At 47.7% G+C, this 19,410-nt stretch overlaps 2 protein-coding genes across 2 annotated transcripts in view; one reads left to right on the top strand and one right to left on the bottom strand.

Annotated features, from left to right (window-relative positions):
* Positions 1-19,410, bottom strand: part of LOC137451311 (uncharacterized) — a 234,599-nt gene that overhangs the window by 45,084 nt on the left and 170,105 nt on the right. The window lies entirely within an intron of this gene.
* Positions 674-18,981, top strand: LOC137451271 (histamine N-methyltransferase-like). Its single transcript, XM_068158664.1, is given in 7 exon segments — positions 674-737; positions 4,266-4,462; positions 5,404-5,456; positions 9,880-9,987; positions 13,070-13,200; positions 13,765-13,858; positions 18,641-18,981. Coding segments are annotated over 6 exon segments (864 nt in total). The 5' UTR covers positions 674-737; positions 4,266-4,325.

Raw genomic sequence — 19,410 nt, 5'->3', positions numbered from 1 at the left:
GACTCAGGAGCTGGGTTCAGGAACACAGGAACTGGGATCAAAGGCAGGAATGGACAGAGTTCTCCTCGGATGCTGGCCATCGACGACAAGGTTTGACCCTTGTGATCCCTGAGCTTCATATCAAGTATGAGTTATATGGAATGAGATCCCTTGTTGATCAGCTTAGGGTCTGCTCCTCCCCCCCACAGAGGTCAACTCTTTCTTACTGCACCTTCACTGTGGCACCCAAGATTTAACAGTGACCTTTGTCTCCATAGGAGCAAGTGTGAGCAAGAGCCTTTCTGCACAGCCAGCCTCGGTAGCAGCCCCACAAACGGAGTGCTCCCAGCACGGGACACAGGCCTGCCTGTGAGAATCTGCTGTCAGCTGCAGTGCACAAGAAGAGCCTGAGGTGAAGAGTTCAATCACTGGACAGTATTAGTTCTCTTCTAGCTCACACAAGGACACATACCTTGATAGAAATCTGTGTGTCTTGAGAGACAGCTGGCAGGAACCATGCATAGAGTGCTGGGTGTGCCTGACGGGCAGGGTTTAAACTGAAGGCATGCTGCCTAATGTGGTTATGATGCTGCCCGCTCCTTTTCCAGGCAGCAAAAACTCGCCCCTGCTGCCACGTGGCAGCATGGGAGTGGGGTAGCAGCAGCCACAGGAAGGCATCTGGTCACCAGCTTGTCCCAAGCAGTGTGACAGCAGCTCGTCGTGGGAGCCCGTGGCCCCGGGAACACAGACTGCCAACAGTAAGTGTGGCTGCTGCAGGTGAGCACCAGCTTGTCGGATCCATTCCTCTCCTCCAGGAGGGACCCTGTTTTGCGGCCACTCAGCCGTAAGACCTAATCCTGTGCTAATACGCCCAAGCTCCTGCTGCAAGTAGTTTGGGGCTGAGGGCATGCTCACTTTGCTTTCTGGCTTCATGGGGAAGGGCTAAAGGGTTTTACAGCGAGTTTAAAGCAGGTCTAATTCTGCTACTGCCAGCACAAAGCAGGGGTGGGTCACTTAACTGCAGCATAAACACAGAGTCTGTTTCTGAGCTCCTCAGTCTTTTTAGGGAGCTATGTATAACTTGGCATTATCACCCAAGGGGACGTGCCCAAGCCAGCAATATTATCCAAACATTTCTATCAGCCTGACTCGGAACAAAAGCCTTTTCTTCCCTCTCTTTACTCATGTTTAAAGTTAACTGGTCACAGTTCAAACAGCAAAACACCTAATTAAATAAACGGGGCAGATTCAAATGGCCAAAAGCATAACAAAATGAATGAGACAAATTCCTTGACCTGCACCTAGTATGAAACCAATCTCAGCTGCTCATTAGAGACTGCCAAGCAGAGGACATGGCAAATTAAATCACAGGAAGCAGAGGGAGGGTAGGAAAAAAGTTGATTATCTAAATGTCCCTTATTAACAGCAAAATATTTTTTTTCAAGATTGAAAGTAATAAAATATGATAGTGGCAAATGGCAAAGCCTCTTTATACGGAAGTAGAAGGTGAGAAGTCGGGCAGAGGAGTGGGTAAACAAGGAATGTACCCTTTCATTTTCAGGGTGGGCTAGCAGTGAGTAATTCTCACCCAAGGTACATTCCCTACACCCTCTGGCAAAGTAAATTCTTGATTTCTCCCAGTTACTTGGGATTTTGATGGGGTTCAAGCATTGCTCTTCTGGGAAAGCGACCTGAGGTTGTCAAGTCTGAGGCTCACACGTGGCAGCTGTGGGTAGTGATATGAGCAGCAGACACCACGCTGAGAGCCCGAGCTGCGATCCTTCAGCTCACAGAGTCAATTCAGCCGCAACTTGTTGGTCTGTTTGTATAATGCATGGGCCAGATCACCTCTGTCGAGTAACGTGGCCAGGCCCACTGAAGCAGGCAGCAGTGGAGTGAGCTTTGTGGCCATGGGGGACTGTCACCATCCTGTGTCACTCCGGGACCCAGAAAGGTTCTTAAAGCTCTCCCCTCTACTTGCTACCAGGCCTTTTCCATCTCTGCTCTTCAACACACTCAGGTTTTCTGGTTTTTCCCTTTTAAGCATCCATACTGTCTGAGAGGGTCGGGGGGTCTGCCTTGGCAGTGATACTGGTGGAATGTCATACCTTGGGTCCTGTTCTGGAGGTGACCATGGCCTTCAGGACTGACCCAAGGCCAGCAAGTAGCAGGCATTGCTAACTGATCTAATGGCTCTGGTAGCAACATGTATAGCTGCCAGTCTTCACTGTGCATCTTCCTGCAGGAGTCTTGTAGGATGCAAAGAGATGTAGCTCATGGGATGTAAACCCAAAACATGTCATAACTTTCTCTTTGGCTTGAGCAGCAAAAGAAAGTGGTCAAAGCCAAGCAGTGTGTACCTTACTATTGAAAAGGGGAGAGCTCAACATGATGACTGGTCCCTAGAATTGGCCCTTTGAGGAGGAACTGGAAGAGAATAAGGTGATGTCCAGGCAATGGGATGATGTCAGGGAGAAACTGAGCAAGAGTCATGTTTTCACTAGTGGTATAACTGTCACAGTGTATAGAGGAGAAGAATATGCAGGGACTTCAGGGTTGGCAACACCTTGCATGACATTCTCATATGCAAGTAAGGAAGACGTGGCCTCGATGAGACAGGTGGGTGAGAAACTGGTTGGATAATTAGACAGATAAGTTGCCGGCAGTCTGCTGTCGGAAAGGGAGGTGATGATGAAGGTGATGACGAGTGTGAACGTGAGCCTGATGCGTTTTCATGCTCATGATTTGAAGCAGGGATAAAACTGTTATTTGGTGTGGAGATGGGAGGGACTTGATCACTACAGAGAACAGAATTCTAATTCAAAGGAACAAGACAGCTAGTCCCAAACAAGCACACAGTTTGTATTTCAGTGCTCACACTCGCAAGAGAAGGTGTCCTGGTTTCAGCTAGGGTAGAGTTAATTTTCCTCCTGGAAGCTCATATAATGTTGTGGTGTGGATTTAGTGCAAGGCCAACAACAGGCCAAGAACTTCTCCCTTTGGCAGGATGTGCACAAGAAGCTGGGAGGGAGCAAAATCAGGACAACTGACCTGAACTAGCCTAAGGGGTATTCCCTACCACAGCTTGTCATGCTCAGTACATAAACTGTGGGGAGGTGGCTGAGGAGGGGAGGATCACTGCTTGGGGACTGTCTTTCTCAGGGATTATTTCTCCCTCTCTCTTTGTTATCTTGCTTCTCATTACAATATTACTATTATTATTATAGTTTATATCAGTTATTAATCTATTCTCATCTCAACCCACCAGTTTTACCTTTTTTCTGACTCCCCTCCCCACTCCCCCATGGGAGTAGTGACCAAGTGCCTGTCTGGTGCTTTCTTGTCAGCTGAGGTTAAATCATGACAGAAGGCAAGGAGCATGGGAGGTCCACGGGGTGAGGGAAGCTGTCCTGGCTGTGCTGAAGCCAAGGGATGCCAGCAGGTGGGAGGGGGCTGCACTTCAACAACAGGGCTTGGCTGGAGACCATTCAAAAGGAGCAATAAAGCTAATAAGAGGTGGCAGGGACGTAACCTCTACAGGAAAGCCAGAGGATTTGATAAGAAACATAGTGGGGGTCCTTAAGCATGGAACCCATGACAAGAAGAGGGTCCCTCTTTCTCTTTGCCAGTCAAGATAAGACTTGATGGACTTAAACTGCAGTTTAAGAGGGGATGAACATGTCTGTGTGCACTCTTCAGGGTACACCCTGATGTTTCCTGGCAGCACACTGCCTTCCCTGCTCCCGGCTCTGTGTAAACCACATTTAGCACAACATCCATTCCACCAAATCACATGGCTTTCATGAATTCAACTGCTTACCCCATGGGAATCATGCTTCAGAGGAAACAGAAGAAGAAAGAGGGTGTTTATAAGGTTTTTATTGTTTTCACCCCACCATTAACACTCCCTTTAAGAACATCAAAAGATTAAAAAACAGATAGAGACATTTGCAGCATCCCTGGAGATGTGTGCTGCACTTTCTTCTAATCTAGACCAAGTCTTTGGAGCCTCTCCATAGCTTCAAGAAGTAGGGGAATTTGTCTTTAGTTTAAGAACCATCTAAAGACCCTTTTACTGTTTTTAAGCAGAGCCCTGTGTCAGCAGAGTTAAAAAATGCTGTGCAGATTGATCTATTACCTTTCACTTCTCAGACCTGATTTACAGTTTCTATTGCAGAACTGCGTAACACATTTTCAAGTGTTCTGAGGTGCTGTAGCAGGGCCGAGGAGTAAGCCCAGGTGTGTGCTGACTGCTACCCTTTCAGTATTTTTTATTCCTTCTCTAGGTCTGAAAGAAGAGCTGCAGAGAACAGCATGTCTGCTCCCGCACCCTTCCAACCCCCAGCATGGCAACTCCCATGAATGGTTTGGTCTCCAAACGTGCCAGATACGTCCAATCTTTCAATGTCTTCCTTGCCAAGTCGACCGAGCACCAGAGCATGAGGGAGTTCCTGGAGACACAGCTGCCAGCTGTGATAGCAAGGTAGCATGCAGGTGGCCACAGAGAGATGAAGGAGAGCCTGGGGCATGGTCCTGTGGTGGTAATGGGCTCAACCAGGCTCAGGGGGCTGCCTGCAAGGGGCAGATTGCTGTTCCCCATCAGCAGTCCCGCCTGTAGGTCTCTGATAGGGCTTAGCTGGAGATTTCCTTTACACACACCACTGAACAGCTGCTCTTCAGGATGGAGCCTGCCTAGCAGGGAGGAGATAAGGCTGAATTGTTTCCTTGCATGCAGATACAGGTTACCCTGAATCAACCTGAACATATGAAAGATGCAGTAACAGCTGTTGCCGTCTAACATGAAATTCAACTGAAATAATCTTTGTAAAGTACTATTCTCAGTAAATATTCAGGCTCTCTCCAGCACCTGTAATAGCATTCCTGGTTCGTTTGCTGGTGTGTGCTTTTTGCTGAACCCCTCACTTTCTGGGCTGGCTCAGGCAGCAGGCAGCTGGGCTCAAATCTTGGTTCTAGGGAGGCCCTTCTCTGTGGCCAGGGTGTCATGGATCTATCAAAGTGTTGCTAAGGGATTACAAATGTATTTCACTGTCCCCTCTTCCTTCCCATCTTCCAAAATCTAAAGCTTCTACAAATGGCTTTTAAGCTGCTGGTCTAGACCCAGGGAGGTCGCTGGTCCTCAAAGCACAGACATGGAGATGTATGTGGTGCTGCTTGTGTGCATTCATAATAAACACAGAACTCCTTTACAAACTATCAAAATAACTGGAAATCAGAAGTCTCCAAAGAGTAGAGTTCTCAATGTGATCCATCTTTCCAGCTCACAGACGTGCTTGTGCATGTCCATCTTGCATTTGATTTTGTCCTGCAGACTTCAGCTTTCATGGGATCTCTGGCGCTGCATGAAATGGATGTAGCACTCTCTGCTGGGTAGCTCTTTTACAATGTACACCTAATTTTTTTCAGTATTGGAAATGGGAAGTCTACAATCAATATTCTCAGTGTTGGTGGTGGAGCAGGTATGCTATGAACTTAAATAATGCTATGCATTCACCGGTCTGTGGCCACATTGTCTGAAAATGTCTTGATTCATCTATGTCCTCCATGAGAGGCCTCTGTGAAGGCAGAGAGAGGCTTCAACTGCCCCAAAGTGTTTTTGTAAAACACAAACCAACAAAACACCCCCAGAGAACCAAACAACCCCCCCCCAGCAGCACTATAATGTCTCACATTCCTCAGAATTGTAATTATTCTCCCTTGCAACTATTTACGGAGGGGGTAACTCCCCATCACTGCTGCCCCCTGACATGCTACACGACAGCCTCAGCTGACCTCTGCTTTGCCTGTAGATATTTGCTGACTACAGCAATGCACAACCCCTTCCTGGAGCTACTGTCCCCCCAAAAAACAAAGCTGAATATAAGCTGCAGAAGTAGTCCAGGAGAAATCAGAAGAAATAAGTCTCTTATGTGAAGCTCACTGGGTGTAAAAACAATGACGTTAAGTGGCTGCTTCTTGCTCAAGTTGCCCCTAACTAAAGCCTGTTGTTTGTGATTCCACTCTGCCTGTTAGGTCATCAAACTTACATTTTGCATTTAGTCAGCTTGGTTTAAATGCTTTTGTTGTGCCATCTTCAAAGACTAAGCTCAGCTTTGTGATAGGTTGGACGCGATGATCTTGAAGGTCTCTTCCAACCTGGTTTATTCTATTCGATTCTATTTGTCAATCTCTCCTAAGAAGTACACATAATTGTGAATGGTGGACAATGGTTCTGAACCAGACAGACTGAGAAGTAGGAACATTGCTCTCCAAACAAACAAAAACAAAACCAAAAGGTTTTAACAAGACTACTTTAGTTAGTGAGTTATTTAACTCTCTAACCTGGATACTGAAAAATTAACATGATGGACGTTGAATCAATAACCATAGACTCACAGAATGTCAGGGCTTGGAAGGAACCTCTGGAAATCATCTAGTCCAACCTCTATTGCTAAAGCAGGTTCACCTAGATCAGGTTGCACAGGAACGTGTCCAGGCAGAAGTTTCTCCTCATGTTCAGATAGAACTTCCTGTGCTACATTTTGTGCCTGTTGCTCCTTGTCCCATCCCTGGGCACCACTGGAAAGATTCTGGCCCCATACTCTTTACATCTGTCTTTTAGCTATTAATCAACATTGAGAAGATCTCCTCTCAGTCTTCTCCAGGCTAAACAGCACCAAGTCTCAGCCTCTGCTTGCAAGAGGGGTGCTTCAGCTTCCTTCATCATCTTTGTAGCCCTCCACTGGACTTTCTCCAGTATTTCCCTGTCTCTCTTGAACTGAGGAGCCCAGATTTGTACACAATACTTCAGATTAATCAATTTTAGGAGGGCAGAGTAGAGGGGGAGGAGAACCTCCCTCAAACCTGCTGGTCACATTGTTTTTAATTCACTGTTTGCTGCCTTTGTCACAAGAGCACACGGCTGGCTCATGGTGAGCTGCTTGTCCACCAGGACTCCCAGGTCCTTCTCCGCAGAGCTGCTTTCCAGCAGGTTAACCCCTAATCTGTATTGATGCATGGGGTTATTCCTCCCCAGGTATAGGACCCTACACTTGCCCTTGTTGAGCTTCACTAGGCTCCTCCACCCAACTCCCCAGTCTGCTCAGACCTTGCTGCAGCACAGCCTGATGGTGTGTCAGGCACAAGTTTTGTGTCATCAGCAAAGCTGTTGAGGGTACACACTGTCCCTTTCATCCAGGAAACTGATGAATATGTTGGACAATAATGTGTAAGCAAAGCTTGTTTTCTGGTATAAAAAGTCCCCAAATTCCCCAAACCGTGCTTCTTCAGCTGTCAGAGGAGCTGCCAAGCCACTCTCCATAATTTTCCAGCAGTCCTGGCTCACTGGAGAGGTCCCAGAGGACTGGAAGCTGGCCAACGTGATGCCCATCCATAAGAAGGGCCGGTTGGATGAGCCAGGGAATTACAGGCCTGTCAGCCTGACCTCAGTGCCAGGCAAGATCATGGAACAGGTCATCCTGAGTGCAATAACACAACACTTACAGGATGGCCAAGGGATCAGGCCTAGCCAGCATGGATTTAGGAAGGGCAGGTCCTGCCTGACCAACCTGATCTCCTTCTATGATCAGGTGACTGCCTGGTGGATGTGGGGAGGCCTGTTGATATAGTCTACCTGGACCTCAGCAAGGCCTTTGACACCGTCCCCCATAGCAAACTCCTGGCCAAGCTGTCAGCCCATGGCTTGGACGGGAGCACACTGCGATGGGTTAGGAACTGGCTGGAGGGCCGAGCCCAGAGAGTGGTGGTGAATGGTGCCACATCCAGCTGGCAGCCAGTCACTAGTGGTGTGCCCCAAGGATCAGTGCTGGGCCCTGTGCTCTTTAACATCTTTATTGATGATCTGGATGAGGGCATTGAGTCAATCATCAGTAAATTTGCTGATGACACCAAGCTGGGGACAGGAGTTGATCTGCTGGAGGGTAGAGAGGCTCTGCAGAGGGACCTGGACAGGCTGGACAGATGGGCAGAGTCCAAGGGCATGAGATTGAAAACATCCAAGTGCCAGGTTCTGCACACTGGCCACAGGAACCCCATGCAGTGCTACAGGCTGGGGTCAGAGTGGCTGGAGAGCAGCCAGGCAGAGAGGGACCTGGGGGTGCTGGTCGATGGTAGGATGAACATGAGCCAGCAGTGTGCCCAGGCAGCCAAGAGGGCCAATGGCATCCTGGCCTGCATCAAGAACTGTGTGGCCAGCAGGAGCAGGGAGGTCATTCTGCCCCTGTACACTGCACTGGTTAGGCCACACCTCGAGTACTGTGTCCAGTTCTGGGCCCCTCAGTTTAGGAAGGAGGTTGACTTGCTGGAACGAGTCCAGAGAAGGGCAACAAAGTTGGTGAGGGTCTTGGAATACAGCCCTGTGAGGAGAGGCTGAGGGAGCTGGGGTTGCTTAGCCTGGAGAAGAGGAGACTCAGGGGTGACCTTATTGCTCTCTACAACTACCTGAAGGGGGGTTGTAGACAGGCAGAGGTTGGTCTCTTCTCCCAGGCAGCCAGCACCAGAACAAGAGGACACAGTCTCAGGCTGTGCCAGGGGAGGTTCAGGCTGGAGGTCAGGAGGAAGTTTTACACAGAGAGAGTGATTGCCCATTGGAATGGGCTGCCCGGGGAGGTGGTGGAATCGCCGTCACTGGAGGTGTTTAGGAGGAGACTGGACAGGGTGCTTGGTTGCATGGTTTGTTGATTAGGTGGTGTTGGGTGATAGGTTGGACGCGGTGATCTTGAAGGTCTCTTCCAACCAGGTTTATTCTATTCTATTCTTGTTGGCTTGTTCCCGTTGTGGGAAGCCATGAGGGAGCAAATTCCCAAATCCCCCCCCGCCAACCCTGGCTGATGTCAGAAGGCAGCGATAGAGCTGCTGCCCCGAACCCGCCTGACCCTGTGATTTGCAGAGAGGGGACAGGGAAGGAAGGTGTTTCCTTTCTGCTTTTCCACCTCAGGAGACAAGCAAAGCATTTAATGTAGCATCATATCCCACTGCAGTCCCCCTCCACAGAGCTTGCCTTTGCTTATAGCAGCTGCCTTATTAAGTTCAGACTCTGTACTGTTAAAAACCATGCAAGTCATCAATGCTGCCACAAAGCTATAAACTATCCCGTTCCATCAAATGCTTAATTAGAAACTTAATGGTGAACATAGCGGTAGCCTTTAGCAGGTAATTGTGTTGGAGAGTTCAAATAATTTGATGGCCTGATTGCCAAACAGTTGATAATGCAAGCTGCCACTGATTCCACTGCAAAGTGCCTCAGGACTCTTGTTTGCATACTAAAGAGCTAAGTGAAGTCGGTTCAGGCTGTGGATAAAATTATGAAACAAATAGGCCACCCATGAGCAGGGCTGGAGAAAGACATGCAGGGTGTGCGCTGCTCATCACTCTCACGGAAAAGGTCCCAGGGCACCAAGGACAGGCAGACGCGAGTGCTGCTCCTGGTTGCAGTGTCAACACACGTTCTCTTCTCTCTCACCCACCAGTGAGGTGCTTGGCCCCTAAGAAATCATGGCAGGTTTGCTGGTGATGTGGGACCACCAGAACCAGAGCCATCAGAGTCATTTAGGATTTCTGCTGTGAGGTGAGGCTATGTCCAGAAAACATGGAGTCAAGCCACGTGCAAGCCCGTGTCTGGGTTCCCCTTGGCACCAATGGTGGTAGTCACAGGGGAGGAATTAAGATAGTGGGAACTGAGATTTACCTTCTTCTCAAATCCTTGAGCTAAACCTGCAGTGGCAACCAGGTGAGAATACAAGGCAGCTGCATGTATCTGTGTGGCACACTTTTCGAACATGAAGGACAAGTGTCAGGCTTCAGAACTGGGGATGTGATGATAATGGAGATGACATCTGCCTAAATTTGCTTTCATCTTGTATTTCATGTCTCCTGCTTCCCTAGGTGAGATTGACCTGCTGATCCTCTCCAAAGTACAAGCCAGACATCCAGGGGTTACCATCAACAATGAAGTGATAGAACCAAGCGGTGACCAAATCGCAATGTACAAAGGTATTTTTCCACTAAACAAATTAAATTTACATCGAGTATGACAAATGCATTAAAAAGGACTGAATGACACTGGATGACCCCACATTCAAATTCTTTCTTGTCAATATTGGCTCTTGAAAGATAAAGAAGTGATATTACGCTTCTGTGCCAGCATTGCTTCTGAACAGTGTTCGGTCTCATTAAAATCTTAGTCTCTCACACTGCAAAGAATGTGTGGCAAATGCTTGGGCTAGGCAGACTTTAAAAGCTACTCAAGGTGGGAACTGATGGGTGATTGCATAGGAACAGAGTAAAATCGCCACACCTCATAAAGATTTTCTCCTTCATATTGCACTGGATCAGGATCCTTCTCCAGCATCAAAGGGAACATTTTAGCGTCTCGTGGTAATTCTTGCATATCTTAAAAATCCTTTCCCAGTAACAAACAGCTAAACCTCACAGTGCTGCCCTGAATTAGTCACCATCTTTTGAATCAGAAAGCATGGAAAGGAAACCAAAAGAAACAGGACAGACTTTCTGTGGCTTAGAGCTTGTTTCCCTCTACCAGCCCAAAGGTCTGAGCAATATCTGTGAAGGAAAACCAAGCATTTTCCAAGGAGGACTGAATGTTAGCGGGGGGGGTTGGTTGAACTGCCCTACAAAGTAAGCATTAAATATCAATCCACAGTTTGATTAGCACTGGACTAATACCTACCAGGCTTTATCTTGTCAGGTAATTACGGCCAGGTCTGGAAGTGACACCATCTACACTGTACAGGATGAGCAGCCCATGCCAGAAGGTGGCTGCTGAATGGATGTGGCAGTAATGAAGGAACCTCATCAGCAGTCTACATCATTGGAAATGCTCCAAAGCAGAGTGCAGACTGCAAAACCACCCTGTAAATCTCCAACTCTTACTCAAGTAATTAAAAAAGACACATTTCCAGTATAAAGCAACTTGTAGAAGTCAAAAGAAAAACTATTTATGGATTATAAATGGTAGCAACCCCTTTCTCTCTGCAGTGGAGGGGGCTGGGGGTTCAGAGTCACTGGAAGCACCAAAGGCCTCCAGGAATCACAAGATTTTTAGTATCTGTCTCTGTGTTACATGGACCTGATCTTTGGAAAGATGGCTCATGCAAAATCCCAGGAGGTTTTACATCACTTCAGGCTGAGGTGGTGAAGAATGGGCAGCAGAACATTTGACCTGTTTACAGGAGAGGTTGGGCACTTGCACATAGCATTGCTGTGCTGTCTGGCTGTGGACCGTAGGCTATGAGAGACTGGATTTGTGCTGAATCCTCCTAGCGGCCCCCCTGCCCTGCCACCCAGCAGTCCCATCCTGCTGCAGTGAGTTTCTGTGTAGAAGAGAGTGGAGGGAGATGTAAGTCGTTGTCCTTATTTTAAGTTTTATGCTAACCTACAAATGAAATATTCATCTGAACGTTTTCTTTAAACTTGATTTGGTAATTAATCATGTCCCCAGGAGGTAATCATTAATGAGGTTTCCGAGCCTTAAGTTTTTCCAGGGAGAATTAGAAACATTATCTGTGCCTCTGAGGATTCAGTACTTGTGTTTTTCTGCCCAAGCAGATACTTTCTCCTTGGGAAGGAGAAGCCATGCTCACAAGAGGAACTTCACACTGGGACATGCAGTGATGACAAACTGAGGTTTCTCGTAGGTTGTCGTATGACAGAGGCTCTCCTCAAAGCTGCTTGTCCAGGATGTGGCTTTCCTTCATTCCTGGTTTGTGTGCAGGTGAAATCCCTTGGTGACCGTGGTTGGAGTGTTGGTGGCCCCACAGCTGAGCTGTGCTGCCACTGCCTGCATGGCACAAAGGCAGGCAATTCAGTTTTGATGGCATCTGTTAAAGCCACACAAGCAGCTTCTGACCCAGACAAGAGTCTGGGTTGAATTCAGCAGAAAACTGAGGAAACCTTTTCAAAATGGTTAGGATGATGTGTTGTGGTTTCAGATGAACCTTTGGGCAGAAACTTACCATAACAAGAATGACTTTGCCCTTTCTGAAATTTTGGCTTCAAAAGTCCACCCTGGCAAGCAATTCAGTTTTCTTTCTAGCGTCTCCTTGCAGGCTGTCTAGCAATTGAAGTGAACCAGACTCCACCAGATTATTTGTGATGGTGACTTGAACTGTTGCTGAATAAAGCCTGAGTTTAAAAGAGCAAACTAAATCCCAACTGCAAGTCCTGGGGCCGTGACTGATAAATGGAAGTGAACAGAATAGCAGTCTGAAAGGGGTGGCCCATTTCCAACTACAAAAGAGTGGAGATAAGCACTGATGGAGCATTTCTCATCTGTCTGATGTGGGTACGTCCTAATTGTGGTTAGTGGTGTAAAGGCACTGGTTTTAGCAAATCATGGATATGTTCTGTAGCTAAGGCTCAGTCTGCCTTTGGGCCATCTAAGTTTGAAGTTTATGTTATCTCCAGTGAAGCACAGGAATCACTCCAGGGCTGGGTTTGTCCTGGAGCAATCCCTGACGCCAGGCAGGAGCGCAGTGAGATGAGCTCCATATGCCAGCTGATGGACATTAGTATTCCAGCATCCCCTAAACTATGAAATGCTCTCTCGGTTTTGCTCCCGTAAAAGGCAAAAAAAATGCAGTGATGAGCCAAGCTCTCAGAACAACTTATTCCCTGAATCCTCTTCTCCACCTTTCTGCTTTCCTCAGGGACACCTTGAACCAGCCCAGGTTGCTCAACGTCTCATCCAACCTGGCCTTGAACACCTCCAGGGAGGTGGCATCCATGAACTCCTTGGCCAACCTGCTCCAGTGTCTCGCCATCCCCACTGCAAAAAATCCCTTTCTAATCTCCAGTCTAAATTTGCCCTCCTTAAGCTTTGATCCATTCCCCTTGTAAAAACTCCTCCCCTAGCTTTCTTGTGGGCTTCTTTCAGGTACTGGAAGGTTGTTCCTTTCTCACACACAAACCCAAAGTCTTAAACATTCAACTGCTGTGTTAAACTGGTATCAAGACTCCCTACCTAAATATGACTTTGGTATGTATTAAAGTCCTGAATGGAAATTGGTCCTGAATTTGCAATTGACATAAGTCTGTCCTACCTTCTCCTGTATTTCAGAGCATGTGGCTAAGATGTCAGACCTTGAGAATGTAAAATTTACCTGGCATAAGGAGACATCTTAGGAATTTGAAAGTTGAATGAATGCAGAAAAGAAGTCTAAAAAATGTGACTTCATTCACATGATCCAGGTAAAGGTCTCTGCAAAGTAGTTAGTCAAAGATTTAGCTGCTACAAGTGCACATGAAGTGTGTAACCTCCTTAGCCAATCTAAAGGGAAGAAGCCTGGGTGTATTTCCCTGGAATTTTGAAGTACTTAAGCGTAAAGGAACTGCAAAAATGAAAGATGAGTTACTGCAAAGCAGCCCTGAGCACAGCAGCCCTGTTAACCAGGCTGTGGGTGGCAGTCACCTAGAAGTACGTTTTAGCCTGTGTTCTCAAAGCTCCTTGTCCTCTCCATGAAACTGCCTATGTATTTCCAACTTTACAGAAGCCATTGCAAGTTATCTTCAGTGCTGAGAAAGGCAAATGTCTTTATCTTGGTTTAATGAAGGAATGAGCTTGGTCCTAGGAGAGCCAGAGAGCAGAGAAGGAGGTGACAGCCCTGAGCTCGCAGCATGAGCCCACTGCCTGGACTTATGCTAAGGTGTCTTATGGTCCTGCTGCTCCTCTGACATGACTGCCCCAGTTTGGTCTCTTTTACCTACAGGTACCAGGTATAATATTCACCAGGACTGCATCTCTGCTTTTTCCAGGTGCTGTATTATGTGAAAGACATCCCAGCAACTATCCAATATTTCCACAGCTCCCTGGAAACCCAGGCGAGGCTCCTCATTATTGTGGGCTCAGGTGAGAGCTGCTCCAGCAGTGCTGCTCAGCTGGGCAAGGGCTGCATGGACATCTGGGCTTCCTCTTGGTTCAACACAGAGCAGCTATAAGCCAATGCATCTTTTTACTTCAAACTTCCTTTCTCACCTATAGAGGTGTACTGGCTGTCTAGCAAATGGTGTCCACTCATCTACATCCATTGAAATCTGCTTGCTGTCTACATTTGTGCAGCTCTGTGCTGCAGATGGCAAAGCTGAAGGCTCTGTGAGCCAGCAAACTGATGGGCACAAAATGCCTTTTTCTTGCCCTTCCCCATCCTACAGCCTGGCCAATGATGGACAGCAGCAGATAGCCCTGAGGCGGGCAAGAGGCTCTGTCTCGTATTTATCACCCGCAGGGGCTCCTTCAGCCTTTGCTATTTCCTGCAAAAGGCTTTTCAGGATGGGCACCATGTTGTTGTGCTCCTGGAGGCTTGAGGCATCATGCAAACAGCTATGCCAGGGCTCATTCATGCCATATAGCAGGTGTTGGAGCATGTATGGTTCATTTGCTTCTCAATCTACCCATTTCCCTAATATTAGCCCTTTTGGGTGGAGAACAGCATTCTTAGGCTGTTTCAGATGTCAAAGAGGTGCTCTGTGGTCAGTCCAGCGGGAAAAGGCAAAAGAGTAAACAACAGCCTTTGAATGCTGTGGGGAAGGTACCTACAGACTGCAGTGGTGGGGTCTAATTTGAGCCCAGAAAGCCTGTAATTTGCCTTACAAAGCTGTGGACATTTTAGTTGTGTAAACAGTCACACCTGACAGCTTTATCAGCAATGTTGTGTTATTTGTTCAGAGGTTTAAGCTTAACTTTTCATTCAATTTGGCCATGACTGCAAACTGTCACGTGTTTGATGAAGTTCCTTTTTTTGTGTGATCATGAAGCATCCACAAACAAGTGACACTTCTCTGACCTGAATTTATTTAATCTCCAAAATGTTTTTGGTTTAAAATGTTTTCAAGCATTTCCCTACAAGAAATCTGTATTTCAAATGATGTGAGATACTGTTCTTGTTCTTTGGCTGAATGAGAACAGATCACAGTATCAGATGATTGCTGATTACCTGCTTATAGTTAATTGAAACTTTTCTGGTTGCTTAAGCTGTCCCTCTGGATATTCATAAAATGTCAATACAGGGAGCAATGTGTCTATTCAAAATTAACATACCTCAAAACCTGAAGTCATTAAAAGTATCTGAAGTGTCCTCTGGGCCAGGCAATGCTGTGTTTTCTGGTGGAGCAGAAATTGCTGGGGCCAGAACTAAAATCATAGTATCACAGTATCATAGTATCATTCAGGGTTGGAAGGGACCACAAGGATCATCTAGTTCCAACCCCCCTGCCATGGGCAGGGACACCCCACACTAGATCAGGCTGGACAGAGCCTCATCCAGCCTGGGCTTAAACACCTCCAGGGACAGGGCCTCGACCACCTCCCTGGACAACCCATTCCAGGGCTTCACCACTCTCATGGGGAAGAACTTCCTCCTCACATCCAGCCTGAATCTCCCCACCTCCATCTTCGTTCCATTCCCCCCAGTCCTATCACTACCTGAGATCCTGAGCAGTCCCTCCCCAGCCTTCCTGTAGGCCCCCTTCAGATACTGGAAGGCCACAATTAGGTCACCTCGGAGCCTTCTCTTCTGCAGACTGAACAGCCCCAACTCCTTCAGTCTGTCCTCATAGGAGAGGTGCTCCAGCCCTCTGATCATCCTTGTGGCCCTTCTCTGGACACGTTCCAGCACCTCCACATCCCTCTTGTAATAGGGGCTCCAGAACTGGACACAGTACTCCAGGGGGGGTCTCACCAGGGCTGAGTAGAGGGGGAGGATCACCTCCCTCGACCTGCTAGCCACACTTCTCCTGATAACAGCCTGATACAAATGGAAGAGAGCAGTAAGGCTCAGAATAGCAGAGAGGAAAGGAAGGAGAAAGGAAAGTATAGAGAGGGGCAGGAAGAAGTGCTGTGAAAATGAGCACTGAAGCAAAAAGAGCTGCTCAAAGATAAGCAGCACAAAATGAAGGTAATGTCATCTCCAGCACAAACACATTAGGATGTGTTAATTAAAAACCAGTCTGGGAACAGCATCGATAGGAGAGAGCTTGGTCAGTCGGTGAGGGCTGCAATCCCTCCTGTTCTACCCCGAGAGCAGGCGAGTGGCATGTGCTGTGTGCTGCTGGTTTAACGTATTTTAGAGAAGGTGTTTGCATGGCCTTGAGAACAAAAGCAGTGCCAGATGCTGAGCCTGTGGAGAGCTATTACAATAATGCTGCATTCAGGTAGTGTATAATTACTGGGCTCAGAGCTGGCACTGAGTCACACAACACTGACACCAGCACATTTGCTACAATTAGTTCTCTGCATTCAATTTCCACCAGGTGAAAGAAAATGTTGTTGCCCCTCTTCTAAACACCAAACTGTTTGTTTGACTGTAAATGACTGTTTGCAGATAAAGCATTTGCAAAACTGCCAAGCAACTTGTTTTAGTAGGTACGGAGATTTATAGTCACAACTCTCAAGAGCTGCTCATTAGGCTCAAAGTACTTTCATCCTGTCCAGTCATGCTGGGTGATCCCGTTACAAATCATCTATAGCAGACATGCTGATTCAGATATCCAGGCCGAGGGACAACAGAGAGGGGTAAACACGTCTGGGGAGGTTTCAGCTTACCCAGCTGGTTTTCTTTGCAAAATGCCCCTTGAGAAGAGGTGCATGCACAAACGTGGGCTTGGCATGGGCTTACTTCTGGAGGTGACTGTGGTGGTGGTGGTGCAGGAACCTTTTACTTCCTCATTCTTCATCTTTGCTAAGAGTACACAACCAAAAGGTCCTTATGGCACTGCAAGGAAGATCCGCTTGAGATGAGACACAGCCTTTTCACTGCCCATGCCCAACAAGCATGTGAGCATGATGGGAGAAAAGGCTGAAGGCTGCAAGGGCGGCACACCTTCATCCCAGGGTCACTGCATCTCAGCCTTTTCTCCACTCATCCAACTACATGGACAATATGATAGGGTACCCCACATATTTCACAGAGCAGAGAGACGGTTTACTGGTAATGAGTGTTTCAATGAAGCTCACGTGTAGCTCAACCATTTCTAAGTGAAGGAACAGGAGAAGATTTGGTCTTTCAAAATTAGAATAGAATAGAATAGACCAGACCAGGTTGGAAGAGACCTTCAAGATCAAGTCCAACCCATCATCCAACAACATCTAATCAACTAAACCAAGCAGCCTATCAAGTCTCCTCATAAACACTTCCAGTGGTGGTGACTCCACCACCTCCCTGGGCAGCACATTCCAATGGGCAATCTCTCTGTGTAGAATTTCTTCCAAACCTCCAGCCTAAACCTCCCCTGGCGCAGCTTGAGACTGTGTCCTCTTGTTCTGGTGCTGGTTGCCTGGGAGAAGAGACCAACCTCTATCTGTCCACAACCTCTCTTCAGGTAGTTGTAGAGAGCAATAAGGTCACCCCTGAGCCTCCTCTTCTCCAGGCTAAGCAACCCCAGCTCCCTCAGCCTCTCCTCACAGGGCTGTGCTCCAGACCCCTCCCCAGCTTTGTTGCCCTTCTCTGGACACCTTCCAGCATCTCAACATCTTTCCTGAACTGAGGGGCCCAGAACTGGACACAGGACTCAAGGTGTGGCCTAACCAGTGCAGTGTACAGGGGCAGAATGACCTCCCTGCTCCTGCTGGCCACACTGTTCCTGATGCAGGCCAGGATGCCATTGGCCCTCTTGGCTGCCTGGGCACACTGCTGGCTCATGTTCAGCCTACCATCAACCAGTACCCCCAGGTCCCTCTCTGCCTGGCTGCTCTTAGCCACGCTGACCCCAGCCTGAAGCACTGCCTGGGGTTGCTGTGGCCAATGTGCAGAACCTGGCACTTGGATGTGTTCAATCTCATGCCCTTGGCCTCTGCCCTTCTGTCCAGCCTGGCAAGGTCCCTCTGCAGGGCTCTCCTACCCTCTAACAGATCAACTCCTGCCTCCAGCTTGGTGTCATCTGCAAACTTACTGATGATGGACTCAATGCCCTCATCCAGATCATCAATAAAGATGTTAAAGAGGATGGGGCCCAGCACTGATCCCTGGGGCACACCACTGGTGCCTGGCTGCCAGCTGGCTGTGGCACCATTCACCACCACTCTCTGGGCTCAGCCTCCAGACAGTTCCTAACCCAGCTCAGAGAGCTGCTGTCCAAGCCAGGGGCTGACAGCTTGGCCAGGAGTTTGCTGTGGAAGACGGTGTCAAAGGCCTTGCTGAAGTCCAGGCAGACTACAGCCACAGCCTTCCCCACATCCAGCAGGCAGTCACCTGGGCATGGAAGAAGATCAGGCAGCTGAAATCTAGGCAGTAGTTTTAAACAAGAAATGGCACTCAATAGCTCATATTCAATATGTGGACTGTAAAGATGTCCTTGTGAGAAATTTTCTGTGTGCATGAAGAAGAGGAATGTAGCAGGTTGGGAGCAGAAGGGGGAAGGATTCAGTTCATTGAACTGCTTTGGCCTCAGGTGGTGGCTAGGTGGGAGGTGCTGGACCTCCGGGGTAGGTAATGTGTCCATCCCCTCTGGCAGCCCCCAACTCTGAGGCACAGAACGAAGGAGGTAGCTGTGGCCACCATGCCTCAGTATACATCCCCGCTCTGGAGAGATCCTATTCATAACTAGAACTACTGCTAAAAGCCCCAGATAATCAGAAATTTCTTCAAATGGTGATTTTCCTGATTCCTGAGCATTTTTCTGGTGGTTTGTCTCTCAGAAAACAGAGGCTGGAAAAGGCTGTGGAGGAAGTATGAAACTTCCTTCCCTTTAGAAGGTATCTGCACTTACATCTCCTCTGATGACATCAAAAGGATTCTGGATTCAGCTGGGATGAAGTATCAGGTCCAGAAGCTCCCATCCCACTTGGACATAGCGAGCTGCTTTATTGAGGGGAACAAGGATGGAGAGCTGTTGCTAGATTTCCTGACAACTACTTGTGACTTTTCTAAACCTGCTCCTCCTGAACTAAAGTGTCAGGTAATGGAAGAGTTAAGAAAGCCTGGATGCAGTGAAGAAAGAGATGGGAAGGTGGTTTTTAATGACAAGATGAGTCAATAGTGGTTGAGCCGTGAGTTAACTTCTTGATCCAAAGCAAACCACCAGGCACAAGCTGGTAACAGCTGAAATAAGGGTTTTCACACTTACACGTGACTCAGTTTAGTTCAGTATTTTTGTATCCTGTTAAGAAACAGATATTAATATTTGCTGTTATAAGTGAGCTCTAATACCCAGTTCATTCTGCACTGGTCTATGAATGTCTAACTTGGTAAGCAGTTGATGGTGCATAACCACTCCAGCTGCTGCAGACACCTGAGCATTTCCTAAGTCTAACCCAGAACAATTCATGGAATCATAGAACCAGTAAGGTTGGAAAAGAACTGAAAGATCATCGAGTCCAACCTGTCACCCAAGACTTCATGATTACTAAACCATGGCACCAAGTGCCACATCATCATGATTTTATCATCTTCATTCAAGAACTCTCTA

Source organism: Melanerpes formicivorus, unplaced genomic scaffold (assembly GCF_026170545.1).
Source record: "Melanerpes formicivorus ecotype bairdi unplaced genomic scaffold, bMelFor1.0.p_v2 SCAF_41, whole genome shotgun sequence".
Classification (NCBI taxonomy): domain Eukaryota; kingdom Metazoa; phylum Chordata; class Aves; order Piciformes; family Picidae; genus Melanerpes; species Melanerpes formicivorus.
Note: the sequence above shows the minus strand (reverse complement) of the source record. Positions and strands in the feature narration are given on the sequence as shown.